The sequence below is a fragment of the Eublepharis macularius genome, chromosome 3 (assembly GCF_028583425.1).
Source record: "Eublepharis macularius isolate TG4126 chromosome 3, MPM_Emac_v1.0, whole genome shotgun sequence".
NCBI classification, from domain to species: Eukaryota; Metazoa; Chordata; class Lepidosauria; order Squamata; family Eublepharidae; genus Eublepharis; species Eublepharis macularius.
In genome coordinates this window covers 66,595,275-66,614,976 of record NC_072792.1, presented here as the reverse complement: position 1 = coordinate 66,614,976, position 19,702 = coordinate 66,595,275, and the positions used below count along the sequence as shown (strand labels likewise).

Below are 19,702 nucleotides of genomic sequence, written 5' to 3'. Positions count from 1 at the left end.
TATTTGGGCATGGGTTACTTAAGCCTAAAGTCTTAAATTATTTGTGAAGAATATTTTAGCCATGGACACCGGCTTTTTGTCTTTGTCTAAAAACATCCTGTTACACTGCTTCTTCAGGCCACAACAAGCATCTAGGATCAAATATTGCAACTAGTGTAACTTAGAAGAAGAGCAGTTGTACCACTAGATTGCTACCAGCATCCACCACAGAGCGCCACTGAACAGGCAGGAAGGACCTGGGAGTTTTACTGTCCTTATCATGTTGCCAGAATGATGTTTTTTCAATTCACATTTGCAATGGAGATTCCAGACCGATATGAGCTGTTTTTTTTCTTTTTCATTGCTTCTGACTTCTGTCATGAATCCCCACCCACTCTCTTTTCCATTTTTAAAGTTTTTGTGTGCATATGTACTGCTGAAGAATTACACAATAATACAAGCCTTTTAAAAAATCCTGCATATCTACATAGCCCTGCTCAGGAATAACACAGAACTTGAAGCTTTACCCTAGTATATGTCAGCCTATTACCGTGTAACTCATCACCACCACCACCACCACCCTGCCTAATGAATTATTCCTCTCTCCCAAATTTGCTACATTTCAGCACTGGGTGGGACACTGTGGGTCTAATTAACCTTTCAGGGTTAATTATAGCACTGGAATATTCTCAGATGAACCCCTCCCCTTTAATGAATAAGCTCCCCTATGCCAAGTTCAGAGCCACATTTTAGCACTGGGCAGGAGACTGTGGGTTCCTCCCCCTGACTCAATCACAGCACTGGGAAACACAAGCAAAATGGTAATTTTGAATTGCTGCAGCTGAGTTAACAGCGCAATGACATTACAGAGATCAAAAATAAAATTTAATGGATAGGCAGAGGAGGGGTATGTGTTCCTTTTCACTGAAACTTAAGGCATACCTTTCATTTTGGGAATATTTCTTTCACAGTCCCTTGATGCTTTTTAGTTGTAATGCTAGAGCTACACAATGTAACAGACATAGTGCAATTGTGCTGTTCCACTTTACATTTTAAAAGAAAAAAATATTTAGATAAACTTAAATACAGCTGCCACCTATCCCCTGCAGTTGTGACTCAAAGCTGACAGAGATTAAAAAAAATAAAATAAATCTAATGGAAGGAAGGGGGAGGAGGCATGCCTTTTAATTGAAACTTCCATTAATTGAAACATACCTTCCGTTCTGGACACATTGAAAAGAATGACCCAGAAATACCATGAAGGGGAAAAAAATCCTCCCCCCCCGCCCCCCGCCGCCCCAAGCCCTATGATCTAAAAAGTGTTTCTTTTAGAGAGAGAGAAAAAAACAGGCTGCCCACAGCTGGGACATGAATGCAGAACAAAGTCATATGGAAACAGAAACAAACGCACATGTGTTGGGTGGCTGAAATGGGGGAAATCCTCCATGTGAAGGCAGTAGCTCTGGCATCCTTTTGAGAGGGCTGAGGAGACAGTCGTACTCAGATTGTTACCTCAGCACCAAGCTGGTACACAGCTGCTAAGAGGTGTCCTTTTAACATTGCAGGTAGATCAAACAATAACCAAGAAGTTATGTCAGAGGATTCATTCCAGTGACATGTTAAGAAGACATAAGAGTGCTGGATTAAATTGAAAGAACAGACTATGCTATCAAATTGCATGGAAATATGTCTAAACTTTCATTGCTAGAACTCTACCATTAATGTTAAGGTTCTTGACAGCAGCACCGCTTTGCTATTATAGGCATCAACATTTGCTGGGTTTTTTTTAAAAAAGCCAAAACATTTGGGGCAATTTCTGACACAAACTAGGTTTCCAGGCCAATGGAGCTGTACCGCTCAAGCCACTCCTTATACTTCTGAAATGTAAATTTTATACTTACTCAATGTATTTGAGGGAGATTTTCTGAGTATGTTTTGTAGTCACAGTTGCAATATACATCTGTAATGCTGCCAGTCTCAGTGCAATATCATATTTGAGTTCAGGTCCAAACCTCTCCTGAACCACATCGTTGCAGCTCTGTCAAAGAATCAGTAGAGGGCATATCAAACTCAAAAATCTCATATTTTAAATATAACCACTGCATTATGACTAATTCTACTCAAAGAGACAGCCTTATAATTAACAAGAACTGACTGCCAGATGAGCCATCCATGAATGCTTGAAGGCCTCTGAATGAGAAATACTAACACAGCCCCACAAAAAAGTTGATATATAATATTAATTTGGAGATTTTAATCTCAAATTAACAATCCTCAAAGATCAGAATATGGTGGATATTGTTACTTTTTGGCATGACTGAGAATCTCAAAGGAGTTAGTCATTAGGGGGCAAAACTCCAGAAATTGTGAACAGAAGCCTGACTCTCTGTCATTCTTTCTTTACCAATAATGGTGTCAATAATTTGTTCCAACAATCTCTCCCTTGGCTTCATCCAACTAGTTTGCTCGGGTCCTATATCCTGTAGTGCTTTATACTAGAAGACTTGAAAACTCTTGTAGAGTTTCTTAGTTTCAAAGCTAGGAAAGAACTTGTAGCAGAACAGATGAGACAAGAGGAAGGTAAAAGAAAGAAAAACAATTAAGGATGTGAAGGGCGGTAAGCAGTCCGAATATAACCTGCCCACTACTGTAATAGCAGCTCTTTACCTTCTTCCTATTATAGGACTGCAGGGAACTGGAATCTCTGCCATAGTGGTGAGTGTAATGCCAGAATGACTTGGATTAGGGAGACTGGGTTCAAATGGCTGCTCATTCCTGAAGCTCACTGGATGTTTCTGAGCTAGTTGCTCTGTCTAAGCCTAGTCTACCCTCACAGGGCTAATGGAGAATATTGGGTCAGGTGGGATATGTGTGGCATTTAATTTCTTGAAGGAAAGGTAAATTAAAAATGCAATAAAGAAGAAAACACAGGTATTATTTGTTGTGTTCACATTTCAGGGTCACTGACAAGAATCATGTAAACGCGTGTGTTATTTTTATTGCTTTTTTATATCATTTGCAAATATTCATATTTGGCATCAAACTTATACTAAATCTCTGTAACCTACCTGTACATAGAGATATTCAAAGGCAACTGCATCTCTTCGCAAAAGATCTATAGGATCCTTGGGAACAAAGCTTATTCTGAAGAGACATCTCATCTTGTGGGAGCTTGGCCTCTGGGTCACCTAGAACAGCACAACACTTAGGTTAGTACGCAGAATCCTGGGTAGTGTATTAGTATCCAGAGCTGTGCACAAACCTGGAAATGATCAAAGGGACTAACTACTGAATTCAAAATAAATTCTAAAGAAGGAATTGACCACTGAATATAAGGAGATAAACTGATGATTCATACTTTATCCTTCCCACCACCATTTTCAAAATCCCTGTGGGTGTTACTCTTTTTTTAAGCACTGTTTTATTTATTTTGTTTCTACCCTGCCTTTCAATTCATAGGCAGGCTTACACAGAATGATATAATAATTTGCTGATGCTTCCATTTCCTCTGGCATAGCAATGGTTTTTATTTATTTATTTGTCATTTATAATCTGCCTTTCCCAGTGCCTTTCCCTTTCAAGGCACATTACCTAGTGTGAGATTAGTACAGTCAGTATCAGGGACATTTCATCAAACAAATGCCAAATTATCAACCAAAGTCCAGTACAGAGTTGAAGAAATGCTGAAACAGAGTATAACCAGTTCTAAGACTGACAATATAGAACTACCCAGTAGGAACATACTTAAAGCAACAGAAAGGACATAAGGCAACAGATAGTACAGGATAGCACGTTCTGAAGAAGTCTATGGTCCCTATTTCTTTAGTGAAGCATCTCTCTGAGACCACCTCCCTACAGTACAGCCCTCCTATCTGAGTAAAAAAAAGCCCTCTTGAATAATGCAGTTTTGCAGTATTTGTGGAAAACCATGAGAGTGGGGAGTTTCCTGACTTTCAAGTAGGCTTTTCCATACGGCGGAGGCCACCCCAGAGAATACAGGTGTGCAGGCAGCAGTTGATTGTGCCCATGTGCAGAGATCCTGTTCAGATGATTGAAGCTGCTGTGGAGGAAACAGATGGTCTCATAGGTATGTGTTACCCAATACCTTGAATCTAATCCGGTAACTGAGAGGTAGCCATTGGAGTGACTACAGAATGGGAGTAATATTCATGCTCCTGCTCACTCTCAATAACAGCTGAGCTACAGCATTCTGCACAAAGTCCTAGTTGACTTAGACAGACCTATTTATAGTGTATTACAATAGTCATGTCTTGATGTTACCATAGAATGGATCCAGGTGGCCAGGTCGGGTGTGTTGAGGCAGGAAGCCATCTTTCAGGCTAGAGTGAGGTTGAAGAAAGAATTTTTTGCAGCTGCCTTAACTTGCTTTTCTAGCAGTAGTGCTGGATCCAGTATAACAACTGAATATGTAAAAAGTCTACCAAGAAAACGTTGTGATGCAATGTCCCCCCATGGGTCAGTAATGGTGCTTGCACCTTTACCTTTATGTAAGGGTCAGACGAACTCCATCAAAAGTGGGAAGCACAATGTCCTTCAAGACTTCTGCCTTCCCAACAAGCATCACTTCCATCTTATCAATTTCAATTTTCATTTTCAGTCATTTGACCACAGCTGTTGGGCAATGAGCTAAGATTTCTACTGCATCCTGTGGTGATTTGGATAGCGAGATAGAGAGTTGGGTGTCATCCACTTATTGATGGCATCCTGCTCCATGGCTGTGAATGAGTTCTCCTAAACATTTTACATAGAGGTTCAATAACATGGGATATAAGATTGCACCCTGTGGAACCTCACAAGATAATTCCCATTCGGGGGATAGCTGATCTCCAACAGCAACCCTTCGGGTCCATTCCATGAGAAACCATTTAAACCAGTCCAAGGCACCTCCTTTTATACCCACTTCTGTCTCCAAACACCTTAATAGCTGACATGGTCTACTATGTAAAAGGCTACAGATAGATCTAGGAGGAGAACTAACAAGGCATGGTCTTTTCTATATTCAGCTGATCATCCACTAAAGTTACTAGAGCCCTCTCTGTCCCATGACTTGGTCTGAATCCAGACTGAAAGGGTCCAGACGAAGACCTGGAGTTGGTCAGCTATTGCTCTCTCAATCGCTTTGTCCAGAAAGGGCAGATTAGAGACTGGGCAATAATTGGACATGTCATTTTTGACTACAGATGTTTTTAAATTAGTGGCTGATTAGTAATTGATTTACAGTAGACCTCAATGGTTCACTTATGTGGTCCTTGCTTGATTTTAACAGCCAAGATGGGCAAGGATCCAGTGCACAAGTAGTGGCTTTCACAGATGTCAGGACCTTCATAAGATCTCTCATTGTAACTGGTTCAAAGTAGTCCATATGTGAGCCAGATGGTGTATTAAGCATTTCTTCCATCTCTTCTGTATTACATCCAGATCAGAGCACATTCATGCTATTTTATCCACAAAAAACTACAAAGGCCTCACAGCTAATTGTCTATTCTCGAGACTCTAAAGGTCCAGATTTAGGAGTCAGATGATGTCAAGATACCTCGAACAATTGGGATGGCCTGAAATAATGTTTATTTGCTTTAATTTCTGCTTCATAAGTCTTCAAATAGATTCTGCAGCACACTGTTATCAGTTTCAGCATGAGATTTCTGCCAGTATATTTCTAGGCATCTTCCAAATCTCTTTAGGTCACCAAGCTCCTTGGTAAACCATGGGGCTGGCTTCCGTCCCAAGGGTGGTGGCAAGGAGCAATGGTGTCAATAGCTTCAAGGACCTACGCATTTCAAGCTCCTACAGCAGCCTCCATGGAATATGGGACTGGAATTCTAAAATTCCCCAAAGCATTTTGGAATCCAGAAGGATCCATGACCCTTTGTGGGTGAATTGTTTTAACTGGTCTCCCCTTTTTTGTGGGGTGCTGGAGCTATATTCACTTTTGCCTTCAGCAGATGATGGTCTGACCATGGTTCAGGCTGAATCTCGAATGCTGAAACAAGAGTTTCTCAAAGGCTCAATGCAAAATATTAAGTCCAAAGCGTGGCCTCCTTCTGAGAGAGACCCAGGATTACCAGGGAAGCTATAAATTCCTGGGCCGGCCCTGACCTGCATCAATCAGCATGGATATTGAAGTCCACCAGAACAATCAGTCTAGGTGTCTCCAGCACCACATCTGTGAGCAGCTCTGCCAACTCAGATAGGGTGCTTACTGGGGGGCTGGGCAGTCTGTAAACAAGGAAAATACCTAATCTATCTTTAGTTCCCAAAGACAGGAGCATATAGTCAATACCAGCTATAGCTTGTACTGGAAGTCTGTGGAAGTTGAAAGACTCACAAAGAATAATAGCAACTACTCCTCCCTGGCTACCATTGCATGGTTGGTTTAGGACCACATAGCCCAACAGACTCATGAAGAATATTAGCAATCCCTCCTTACCGGCTACCATTGTGGGGTTGGTATAGAACTGCATAGCCAGGTGAACTCAGGAAGAATAATAGCAATCCCTCCTCACCGGCTACCATTGTGGGGTTGGTGTAGGACTGCATAGCCAGGTGGAACAGACACATCATATCATTTTCCTGCAGCCACAGCTCTGTTAGGCAAGCCACATCTATTTCTTCTTGCAACATCCCTGCAATATATGCAACTTTGTTCCTAACAGATTAGGTATTGAATAGTATTAGTGTAGCATTGGTTATGAAAGTGGCCTCTGCATTGTCAGCATTTTGGATGCTAGAGAGGTTAGATAAACAGCAAGTATTTTTGCCTTATACTGGCTGCCTTTGAAAAGCCCCATCCCCGTATCTATCAGTTCCCATCTGCACTGGAATAGTAAATTCGCCATACATTTTGTACCAGGTAAAAAAAGCTCAAAAATGCACTCCCAAACCATATATCAAATATCAAACCTACTGGTGGCCTCAACTCAGACAACAGCCGGTAGGGGGGAAAGCGAGGATGAGGAGTGACTTGAGGAGGATGAAGAGCTGCTGGAGCCACCATATGAACCAGGCAGACAGTTGTACTAGTGATGCAGGCAAGCGGGCTGGCTGATGGGCAAGCAGGTGGGTGAGCTGGTCTGAAAAAAGAGCAGGCTGGAGAGGAAGCAAAGGGGCAGGTGGGCAAGGTGATGTAGCCAAAGGAGCCCAAAAGCAAGAGAAGGTGGGGGCAGGGGGGCAGAAGAAGTGAGAGAAGGCAGTGGGGAGGTAGAAAAGGATGGGAATACCCCCTCTCCTCATGATTCTTGCAGATCCCCAGCTTGTCATATATCTAATGCTGGGGCCAGGTACATACTGGGGAGGGGGGTGGGGTGTTTGCACAAACCTGGGTCAGCTCCCAGATTTGCAAAAGGACAAAAAATGTTGATGGGAATATTTGTAACTTAAAAAGAAATTACCATACTGAGGGGAGAAAGCAAGGTCTGTCATTTTGAAGACTGCTTAGCAAACTTATAAACAGTCAAAGCTGTCAGAAGCAGGTGGAAGGCATGGCTGCTGGGAGTGTCCGGAGGACAGCAGAGGTGACTGGAAAAAGGAAGGCTGGAGAGCTACTAATGGGTGGCAGTGGTGATGCAAGCAAGTGAGCAGGCAGGCGTGCGTGGCAGCAACCAGACAAGCAACAGGGAACAAAGAACAAGGCAGTGCGGGGAAGGCAAGACAGGTGCCACTGCTGGGTGAGCCCAAGACAAAGAAGAGGTGGTGGCAGCAACGGCAAGCAAGGGAAGCAACAGAAGCAGTAGGGGTGGGAAAGGGTGGGAAAGTTCTAGGGGGCAGGGGAACTGAGAGGAAGCAATTGGGGGGCACTTTCTTCATCTAGGAATTTTTAATAAGCTCATACTCTTTTTTAATCAAGATATTCTTGTGGACAGGGCCGGTGCATCCATAAAGGGAAGTCTGGCAGCCACTTCGAGCGCTGAGGTACCGGAGGGGGAACAGGGGCACATGCTGCGGAGCTGGCAGCGGCAGCACTGGAGGGCTGGGAAGCCAGCTGTGTGCCACCCCGGCAACCTGCCGTGCCTGGCCCACAGCTGTTGCAGCCTCCCAGCCCTCCTGTCCAGCTTTCCCGTGATGCTGCCACCGCCAGCACGCACTCCTAGCTGGGCGCAGCAGCTGCGGGCCAAGTGCAGCAGGCTGCCAGGACGGTGTGCAGAGTAACTGAGCAGGACGGCTGAGAAGACGCACGCACACCGTTCCAGCTGTCTGCTGCGTGACATCATCACGCAGTCCAGGTGCACACGTGTGTGTGGGGGGGCAGCAACAGCACTGAAGCTGCCCCCTGGCCTCAGGCGCCAGAAAACCTGGCACTGGGCCTGCTTGTGATCTTGTAATGAAACAGCGGTGGGGGGATTTGCATGTGAGCATCAACATTGAGTAGCAGTTTGAAGATAAAGCTGGTTATTCAATCATTTCAATGAGTTCTTGGCTAAGCCCTGCCATCTCCAATCAAGAGATTACATTGCATAAGAGTTAGTTACAAAAGATAAAGTCACTGACCTGTCAGTTTACTAAACAGCAGTTTATATTTGTCAGCAGGAAAACCATATAAAAGGATGGTGAATTCAAACTCTCAAATGGAATAAGGTAAAAAAACCCCCAGAATAACAAAAAAGTAAAGGGAAATCTTTCACTATTGAAAGCATAATTAAACATTTTTTGTAAATAAACGTGGTAGAAAGTGCTGTCAAGTCATAGCTGACTTATGGTGACCCCTACTGGCAAGAAACTAACAGCGGTGGTTTGTCATTTCCTGCCTCTGCAACCCTGGTCTTCTTTGGAGATCTCTCATCCAATTACTAACTAGGGCCACCCCTGCTTGGCTTCCAAGATCTGTCGAGATCAGGCTTGCCTGGGCTATTGTTGAAGTCTTAAGTATAACACCACTTTAACACAAAATATCAGACGTTCTTATAGATTCGTGCATAATATAAGGAATTCAACTTTATCAGTAAGGACACAATAGTTTGTAAACATGAGCTCCATTCAACCAAAGACTGTTGCCATCTTGCGATTCACACCTTACTAGGATTTTTCTGCTTTGCTGCCTCCACCCAGCCTTTTTTGTACCTTTAGCATACCACTGCAGTGGATAGGGTTCCTGCTTTTGTATTTCCTCCTAATCATTCTTTAGTGGGCTGCTTTCACACCGAGGATTTTGCACATTTCAGACATATGATTCACACACTTTCCTCCTCCTGTTTCTACATGACATCATCCTGTATGTGTGCTCAAATCATAAATAGCCCATTCCTTCCTCAAAAAAAGCCCCACTTTATTTTAAAACTGGAGAAAACCCAGTTGTCCTCTGGAGGATACTGTTGACACAAACAGTTTCTTGTATCAGAAAAAGAAACTATGCTTTGTGTTTGAAGGGCACGTGTCTCCTTTGCTCTGAATTTTGTCAGTGAACTGCCCTCTCTTCTCCCTGCTTGGCTTTGTTAACTCCAATAAAACATTATTTTGAGTGGGGCGGGGGTCAGATCAGATTGATGTCAAAATGCTGTTTGAACTGCGCATAGCCACTGTTCTGATCCTCTGTGGAGATGCCTCCCCCTCATACGTCACAATCTGTTTTGGGGAAGGGGGAAGGTGGTCCAGTGCAATTACACAATAATATGGCAGGCTGTTAATGTATTTCATCACTTCCAGAGGGGGGATGACTGCCTTTTGCTACTGCCCAAACCTTCAAAACTTTAAAAAAATAAAAGTACTTAGAAACAGACCAATTGCACTGCAGGACTTCTATGAAGCACTATCTAGTTGATAACTCTCTTCATTGTTAATCACTCCAGTTGCAAGAATTAGCATAACAGAAGACAACTGTCCATCTTGGCCTACCTTTTAAACAGTGGACGGGGGGGGGGGGGTTATATTTGCCTATACAAACATGTGGATTGAAAAAAAAATGTTAGCATTACACTATTCCTATGCAGCACCACCCATGCTCTTCAAAATAGAAAAAAATGAAAACAGGATGGGCAGAGAATTCTAACAGCTGCATGAGAACATGGGGTGGCCTTGAATGTGCATCAGTTGTGAAAGGGAAACCATAGCTAACAATGGAGAGAAAACAGATTACCCTCTGTCGTCTGGAATTTCCATTGCAAAGGAGATTTCACACACATTCGCTTCAGCAACCTGACCACCATGGAAAACCACCAGGTGTGGAAGCAGCCCTGGATCCACCAATCAGCATCCTCTCCCATCTGTTATGGGTAACATTAAGATACCATTTACTTCAGCATATAAGGAAGGAGAGTGAGTGACCTGGAAAGGAATGGGATAGGGAGTGCAGAAATGACAATTTCTCCCCCTGCACTAGTATTGTTAAGTGTAACTATACATTGTTTGGCTTGCAAACAGGCAATCTTACAGACAAAAGTTTGCTAAAACGTCTCCCACTGAAATTAGTGGGACTTAAAGGCACTTCATTTTGGCAGACTATTGCCATTTTTTTGACTGATTTTCAGAAAAATGACAGATTCAGAATTAGATTCCCAAAGTATGAACGTCCGAGAATCAAAGCTCTCTTAGTCAGATACTCATATCCTGGCAATCTAGTTGGTCTTTAAGGGGCTAATGGACCCAAATCTTACTCTTCTACTACAGACCAACACGGCTACCCACCTGGAACCGACAGGCTGTAATTCAGCCCTATTGTCAAAGTTCACAGTACAGCTCCATCCCTCCTAAAATGTCCCTCTACAGCAAAGCACTTTCTAACACCTCTGCTTCTCTGTGCCTGTGTTTGTCTGACAAGCTGTCGGTGAGTTTTTTTTTTTTTAAAGCTAGCCTTTCCAACACAAATAATGGAAAATGGAATAATTGGGTCCAGTGACAGCAGAATCAGGCCAGTACCAAATGCTAATAATCCCACAGTGCCTCTACTAGTATAAACTTAATCTTTCTTAATGATCTAATAAATGAAGTCACCTAGCACCCAGTGTTTTCAGCATCACTGTTTATCAATGCAGAAGTGGATATACTGAAGCATTATTAAAACAATCAGGCAACAATCAGGTTTTGTTTGGTTCAATATGAGCCTGTTCCATACTCATGAACATGGACACAAAGCTGTTCTCAGATCACTTATAATGGTGTGATCCAAAAGATAAAATATTAGCTGTTACAAAAAAGAGCCTTGGGATAGAACTATGGAAAATATATAAAAGCCCCTGTATGTCTCTTCCTCTTCCTCTTGCTTGTGAAGTCTACAGGCAAAAAATATCCAAAACCAACCATTATTTATTAGGACTCATCAAGACATTTTTAAAAAGCAAGCAAGCATTTGAATGCTTCAGAACTCTTTAGTATAAAAAAACAAAAACAATGGAGAAGGGAGAACAAAAAGATATTTTATGTTTGGCAAGACTGAAGCTTAATTTTCATTCAGCACTTCTAATACATCCTTTGTATTACCCCACTGCTTTTTTTTTTTTTGGAATAGGAATAGGCAGTAAAAGAATGTGTAATTCTTGTGATCTCTCCTGAACTATATTAATCGGTTGAAGCAGCAGCAGGGAATCTTGGAGACTGTATCACCTATTCTCTGTTCTTTTTTACTATCTATTAAAAGGAAGAAAAGAAGAAGCTGCTGTTTCAGTAGCAGCAATAGGTCTTCTAACCCAGGAAGGGCAAATATGAATGATTATATGAATCTCAACTAAACATTTTATTTGAGACCAGTTCTGATATAACTTTGAGGCGGAAGCCAGACTAAATTTTCTGCTCATGGAAGGGATGAGGTACTTTTCATGAATTCCCTCTTCCTGTTTGCTTCCCATGCTGTTCCTGAGGGCCTCCTGTCCTCCAGGAGCAGCATTTGGGGGAGTTCAGTGGGTTACTTTTGCGGGGGGAGGGGAAGGCAGAAACAGTCTGTTCCACTGACAGAAGTGTCTTTTGTAAGCAGAAAAGTTACTCTGTATGAAAATTTCAGATAGGATCTTCTCTGTCGCTGTAGTGCAGAGCCAACTTCCTGCTTACAAAGAGTCTTTCTTGTCCCCTCACTGGTTGTTTTCTGATAAGGGTCAATGTGAAGATAGATAAAGAGAGCAAAAAGCCCATCCTGCAGCCATGTTTGCTGGTAAAAACAGCACAAGAAGGGAACCTGAAGCTCCTTCTCCCCCGCCCCCCTTATAGCATTCCCTCATAGAGTCAAGCGAATGAGCGCTCTTTAAGGCGAGTTCTCTGATGTATCTCTGACTGCCAGTTGGGTCACAGAACACAACCTCACTGGTATTGGGTGTATTGTGTATCTTGACACTATAATTAAAGCTGTTTAATTTTGAAGGTCTTTTAATGTGTGATACTACTGATAGTTTATTGGGAGTCTCTTTTTTAAAAATGGAAACTGGTACATTGCCTTAGATTGCTTTACTTTATATGACATCCTAAATTGCTGTATGTTACTCTGCAGGACCCGATGTAGGTGAAAGGGTAAGGCACAAATTTCTAAACATATAAGTAAGTAACCCATAGCATAGCTCATCTCATCTCATCTGAGTAAGTTATTTAAAAAGGTGCTCAAGCGCAGGTAATCTTAATCTCGTGGTTAGAAAACTTCTTCTTGTTATAAACTTCTTTGGGTAGTAATCTTATTTGAGAAGTGGAGCATGCATATAATGATAATAATGCATTTTTAACAATGTTCTAAAATACATTTGATCAATCTTGGTACTGGCTCCAGCAACCCATACGCTGAAATAGCTAGATGGAGGTACACATCTCATTATTAGGTTAATTATTTCACAAACCTGAGTTAGAGTCTCTTGTTCATGTAGCAAGAGAAGTTTGGTTCCAGACCCTTCAGTCTTCTGCTCCAGCATCAGAGAAAAGTGTTCAATACACTTAATGGAGAGCTTTTCTTGAAGTGTTAAGATGACATCCTTTAAAATACAACAGAAGATAAAAACACAAAGCTGGAAACTAGTTTTGTTGTTTTATAAAAATAGGGCAAAATGAGTTATGTGAGCTGTCATCCTTTCACCAGGTATGTTTAAAGGTTTTTTTTAATCATGGAAAAACAGGCTTTGGGTTTTGCTTTTAGAACTGAAAATGCAAAAGCACCACCAACTCATTTGGCATTCAGCTTCGTGAGTGGGCATCAATATGATTGGGTTGTTATTGAAATCATGTTCAGAGAGACTAAAAAACATGGAGCAAATGTTTTAAAATGGGGGGAGTTTATGTAGCAGGACAGAAATACAGATAGTTACTAACAGTGCCATCTTAAGCAGCATTACACCCTTCAAAGTTTATGAAGTCCGTGGGCTTAGAAAAGTTTAACTCTGCTTAGGGTGGCACAGTCAAAGGTATTGCTGTACTTGCTCTATATTTCTCATTAAGTCTTGGATATTCAATTTAGTAAATGGGAATTGTGAGTGGGCAAATAAATACAGGATCACAGCCTAAATGAACACCTAACAATCAGTATCAGTGATTTCTTTTTTTTTTAAAATAGATTTTATTGGATGAGGTGATATAAAATATTTGGTTAATACATACAACTTATCCAAATTAAACCTTTCTAAATATATGACCCCACCCCTCCCCTCCCCCTTTTCTCTATTGACTTCCAACAACACTCGAACCCTCCGTTTAGTCATAGAGATTATTATTTCACTATAATACAATTATATTATGTTACCCATGGTAGAGATCTTATATATATTCCCTTCGTTAAAGTCTTACTTAATAAAATTTAAAATCCCTCCAAAGACCACAATTGTCCTTTAACATCGCATTTCTTTTCCAAATATTTCTTAAACTTCTTCCAGTCTTCCAAAAAAATTTCTGGATCTTGCTCTTTCAGATTTCTAGTTAATTTGTCCATTTTGGCCATGTACAACAGCTTCCTTGTCCATTCTTCAAGATTCGGTACTTCTTTTTTCCAATATTGAGCATATAAAATTCTTGCTGCTACTATCATATAATACAACAATATCTTATCATTTCTATTAACATCTTCTAAATGTAAAGATAGTAATAACATTTCTGGATTTTTAGCAACATTATATTGTAATATCAAAGACATCTCAGCACATATTCTAGACCGGAAGTCTCTAGCCTTTTGGCAAGTCCACCACATATGAAACAGAGAGCCTTCATGCTCCTTACATTTCCAACATTTATTCGATAACTGTTTGTTAGTTATAGCTAATTTTTTCGGTGTTAAGTACCATCTATACAGCATTTTATAACCGTTCTCTTTAATACTGGTACAAGTTGATATTTTTAAGGTATTTTTCCACAGTTGTTCCCATGCTTCCATCGCTATTTCCTTATTACAATTTATGGCCCAGTTTACCATTTGCACCTTGACTGTTTCCTCTTCTGTAAACCACTTCAATAACAACTTATACATTTTAGATATTGCTTTACTATTATCCCCCAATAATAGTTCCTCTAGTTCTGAATTTTTAATTCTAAAACCATTCTTTCTATGTTCTGAATCAAATAAATCTTAAATTTGTCTATATTGTAACCAACCATATTTAAATGGCAACTCCTCATTTCGCTTAAGTCTCAACCCATCATTTTCTAATACTGTTAATTCTTTGAGGGTAAGCCTTTCCTTTCCCTGATATTCCATATTTGGGTTGATTACTTCAGCTGGAACAATCCAAAGTGGTTTCTTTAGCTCTATAAATTTCTTGTACTTGAGCCAGGTTGACAATAGATTTCTTCTCAGGTAGTGGTGCTGAAACATTGCATCCATATTATGCTTCCCGTACCACATATATGCATGCCATCCAAATAGTTTATTATGTCCTTCCAATGTTAATAACTTATGATTGGTCAAAGACACCCATTCTTTTAGCCACATCAAACATATCGCTTCATGATAAAGTCTTAGATCAGGTAACTAGATTCCTCCTCTTTCCTTAGTGTCACAAAGAACTTTCATCTTGACTCTTGGTTTCTTTCCTGCCCTCCAAAGCAAAGGCACACGAAGGACACGCCAAAAGACCGCTGCTGCAATCCAAAGCTTTATTCATAAATGCCGAGGGTCAAATCAAAAGGATGGGGGAGCGCCCACTTTCTCTGGCTGCTCCTGGCAGGAGATTGGCAACGGGTTTGCCTGGCTAAATTGTCCCGTTTCGCAAGGCCATGTGGCCATGATCCTGAAGAGCAGTATACATTTAGTTGCTCTGGGGAACTGGATGAACACGGTAGACCCTAATATTAAATTCGTGTGGCACTCCCATCAACATCAGATCAATTTCCTAGATGTAATTATATACAAGAGGACACCAAATACACTTGGCGTGAAACCCTTTAGGAAACCGACAGACAGATGGGCTTACCTTCACTACACATCCCATCACAATATAAACTTAATCCGGAGCATCCCATTCAGTCAGTTTTTATGGGTCAAGCGTAACTCTACTGATGTTAAAGATTATCACACAGAGGCGAAGAAAATTCAGGAAGCCTTTATTACAAGGGGCTATCCAATTAACATAGTGACAAAGGCTAGACAGCGTGCTAACAGAATGCCTAGAAGTGCCCTATTAGCATATTCCGCTGAGAAAACTTCAAACAGAATTGCTTGGTCTATTGACTTCTCGCCTTTAGCACCGATGATTGCTAGGATTGTTAGAAAAAACTGGCATGTAATACAGAACGTTTCAGGGTGTTCCTTACCTCCTTTGGTTGGTTTCCGCAGAACAAAAACCATTAAAGATATGATAGTACATTCTGACTTTGGAAAAACAAATACCCCTGTGGTAGCAAACAAGCCTATGGGCCACTTTTCTTGTGGCCATTGTAATATCTGTCCCATGGCTGTTAATGTAGATAAATTCTTACAACCCGTGACCAAAGAGAAGTTGCAAACACGAGACTTCTCCACTTGCAGCACACCAGGGGTAATTTATGGCATCAGGTGTACTTGTAACCTCCTATATATTGGCAGTACAACTAGGACAGTGAGGCTCTGTATACAGGAGCATATGTCTAAAATTAGAAGTGCTGTTACAGATGCACCTTTGACACAGCACTTTATTCAGCATCACAGAAATGAGCGGGAATTTGTCTACAAAGTCCTTCAGGTACTAAAACAAAATGGTGGGAAAATAGATCAAAAAGCACTTCTTCGGTTGGAAGCTAAATGGATTTTTGATCTCAGGACAATGGCCCATAATGGTCTTAACCAGGAGATAGATTTCACCCCATTCTTGGGGTAGCTTTCTAATGCAAAATTGGTCTGGTTTCCCTTTAAATCTGATTCCTTCAGTTACAAGTTGGATGTTTGGCAGGCTACTTAATTGCTGCCAACCCACACAACTGCCGACAAGGGAGGAAATATTGTTGAACTAAAACTAAGAAGAAACTTGACTCTTGTCCAGCTGGTTACTTTGTAGTAAAGGAATACGCTTCACACCAAGGTAATGGTTTGTTGCAATCTTTATTGAAATCTTGCTACACTGTTTAAAATAAAATGTACATTGTTTGTTTTCAGTTTGTGATGTAACTAACATACCTATTGCATATTTCATTGTAGAATTTATTTGTGGCTTTTGATGAAGCTGTGAGCCTTGCGAAACGGGACAATTTAGCCAGGCAAACCCGTTGCCAATCTCCTGCCGGGAGCAGCCGGAGAGAGTGGGCGCTCCCCCATCCTTTTGATTTGACCCTCGGCATTTATGAATAAAGCTTTGGATTGCAGCAGCGGTCTTTTGGCGTGTCCTTAGTGTGCCTTTGCTTTGGAGTTTGGGACCGTTCCCCCTGTCCTTTGCCTTCTTTCCTGCCCTGACAAATTCTGATATCTTCCTCTGCCATTTTTCAAATTGTTTCTTATCTTTCACAATTGAAATTGTTTGCATTAAAAACATCACTCTGGGCAGTACATTCATTTTAATTGTGGCAATTCGACCTAACCACGACAAATTTAATTTATTCAATTTTATCATGTCTCTTTCAATTTGAGTCCAGAGCTTTTCATAGTTATTCTTAAACAAGTCTATATTCTTAGCTGTCAGCTCTATCCCCAAATATTTAGTTCTGTGTACCACTTCGCAGTTTGTTAATTCACTTAATTCTTGTTGTCTCTTCTTAGTCATATTTTTAGTTATTATTTTTGACTTCTTTTTGTTTATGTAGAAACCTGCCAAATCTCCAAACTCCTTTATTTTGTCCAGCAGTCTTGGCAAGGTTTGTAGAGAGTCTTCCACTATAAACATCACATCGTCTGCAAATGCTCTCAATTTGTAGGAGGATCCTGTTGAAATGAGTAATATATAGAGAACAAATCAAATTGTTTGATTTAAATGTGGGAAATTTTTATGGTTTATGATATATAGGTTTATATAGAATTATTCAAAACTGGAAAATGGGATAAATTGTTTATCTAAAGACGTATAGTTTGGGTGTATAATAAGTAAAGGAGTTAAAGATGTACTGCTTAATATAATGGAGAATGTATATCTGTTTTAGACAGAGGAACTTAATAGAAGTAAGGGAAAAGGGACAGAGGGTGGGAAAGCTGTTGGAAGTCAACAAAAGGGGGGGAAAGGGAGGGGGTTAGAAACGAAAAATTAGGGGAAAATTGACTGTAATGTAAAAATAAAAATGTTCTAACCCAATAAAAATTTTTCAAAAAAAAAAAAAAATTTGTAGGAGGATCCTTTTATTTTTATTCCTTTTATACTATCATCTTCTCTAATCCTCCTCAATAAAACTTCTAAGACCATCACAAACAAAAGCGGCGATAGTGGACATCCTTGTCTGGTTCCTTTCCTTATTTCCAACTTCTCTGTCAGGTCGTCATTAACACATATTGTTGCCCTTTGTAAGTTATAAATTGTTTTCACTGCTTGTATAAATTCATTACCTAGATCCATCTTCTCCATAGTTGTGAACATAAAATCCCAGTTCAAATTGTCAAAGGCCTTCTCTGCATCCGCAAAGAAAAGGCCAACTTCCTTATCAGGTCGCTTATCATAGTATTCAATAGCATTTATCACTACTCTCAAATTATCTTTTAACTGCCTGTTTGGTAAAAGTCCATTAACCATATTTTGAGCCTATCCGCCAGTATTCTTGCCATTATTTTGTAGTCATTATTTATAAGCGATATGGGTCTATAATTTTTCAACTCTGTCAAATCTTGTCTTTCTTTTGGGATCAGTGCAATACTAGCTTCATTCCGTGTATCTGGGAGACCCTTTCCTTGAAGCATATCGTTCATTGCATTTTTTAAAAATCGGTACTAGGTCCTCCTTCATTATAAAATTTAGCTGTGATCCCATCAGGTCCTGGTGCTTTCCCAATCTTAGCCGCTTCAATTGCCTGTATGACTTCTTCTGTTATAGGAGCATTCAGTCTCTGTTTCATCTCTTCTGGTAGCTTTGGTAAGTGGGCATTCCTTAAATACCCATCTATCTCTTGTACATTCACAGATTTCTTTTGAAATAATTTAGCATAGTATTTAAAGAACGCACGCTTAATTAGTTGATGATCTTTCAATTCTTTACCTTCCTCCATTATTGTATTAATAATTTTCATTTCCTTCCTTTTTTCAGTTGCCAGGCTAAATACTTTCCTGGTTTATTTGCTCCTTCAAATGACTTCTGCTTTAATGCCTTTAACTTCCATTCTAGCTCTTTATTACTAATGGCTGTTATTTGATCCTGCAATATTTTAATTTCATGTATAATCGACTTTTTTCCTGGTCTTTTCTTCAATTGTTGTTCTTTTTTATATATTTTTTCTTGAATTTCTTGCCATTCCTCCTGCTTTCTTTTCTTATCTTTACTATTAAGTAAGGTTAAATTTCCTCTCATTACAGCCTTAACATCTGTGTTGAGATTTCATTATTGATATTTGTTACAAAAAATTGCTTAGTTTCTTCTTTCAAATACTTCAAATTTTCCTGATTTTGTAATAAATCCTCATTTATTCTCCATCTAAATTTTCTTCGACCCATTGTCCATTTCCATAACATTGGATTGTGGTCTGCGCTCACCTTCAGTAAGATTTCCACTTTTTTGTCAATAGAGTCAAATCTTTTGTTGCCCAAATCATATCAATACATGAAAATGATAAGTGCCTTGTGGAGTAGTAAGTTCAGTACTTTTTGGATTTTCTTTTCTCCATACGTCTTCCAAATGTTCTTGTTGAACTAGTTCAAAAAAAGTTTTTGGTAGCTTCCCTGATTTTTTAACAGTTATTTTTGATTTCTTGTCTAATTGCAAGTCCACCACACCATTGAAATCTCCAACCAATATCATCTGATCAAATACATCCTGGTCTAATTTATTTAATAAATCTTTAAAAAATTGGTCTTTTGCTCCATTTGGCGCATAGAGAGCTATTACCAATTTTTTTCGCATTTATATTTATTTCCATGGCCACATATCTTCCATCTTGATCCTGAAAAATTAATTTTGATTCTACAGCCTCCTTTACATAAATCACTACTCCTTTCTTCTTTTGTTTAGACGCTGATATATATTCTTTCCCCAATTGTTTGTTTTTTAAATATTTTATATCTTTATCTTTAATATGTGTCTCTTGTAGACATACAATATTACAATTTTGCTTCTTTAGCCAATGAAAAATTGTCTTTCTCTTTTGAGGTGAGGTTAGTCCATTCACATTCCATGATATTAATTTGTACTCCATATTTTACATTTTTAATAGTCCAGGAAAGTCCTCTGCATTTTCCTGTAAAATTTTTTCCATTTGCTCCTTTGTTTTGATGATAATTCTC

General features: G+C 40.0%; 1 protein-coding gene across 1 annotated transcript in view; it reads right to left on the bottom strand.

Moving 5' to 3' along the window:
- Window positions 1–19,702, bottom strand: part of FRMPD4 (FERM and PDZ domain containing 4) — a 143,796-nt gene that overhangs the window by 24,728 nt on the left and 99,366 nt on the right. Inside the window, exons 7-9 of the mRNA XM_054974171.1 lie at window positions 12,741–12,872; window positions 3,048–3,167; window positions 1,881–2,017 (exon numbers count right to left, since the gene is read on the bottom strand). Of these exons, the coding sequence (XP_054830146.1) occupies window positions 1,881–2,017; window positions 3,048–3,167; window positions 12,741–12,872 (389 nt within the window). The remainder of the gene's footprint in view (window positions 1–1,880; window positions 2,018–3,047; window positions 3,168–12,740; window positions 12,873–19,702) is intronic.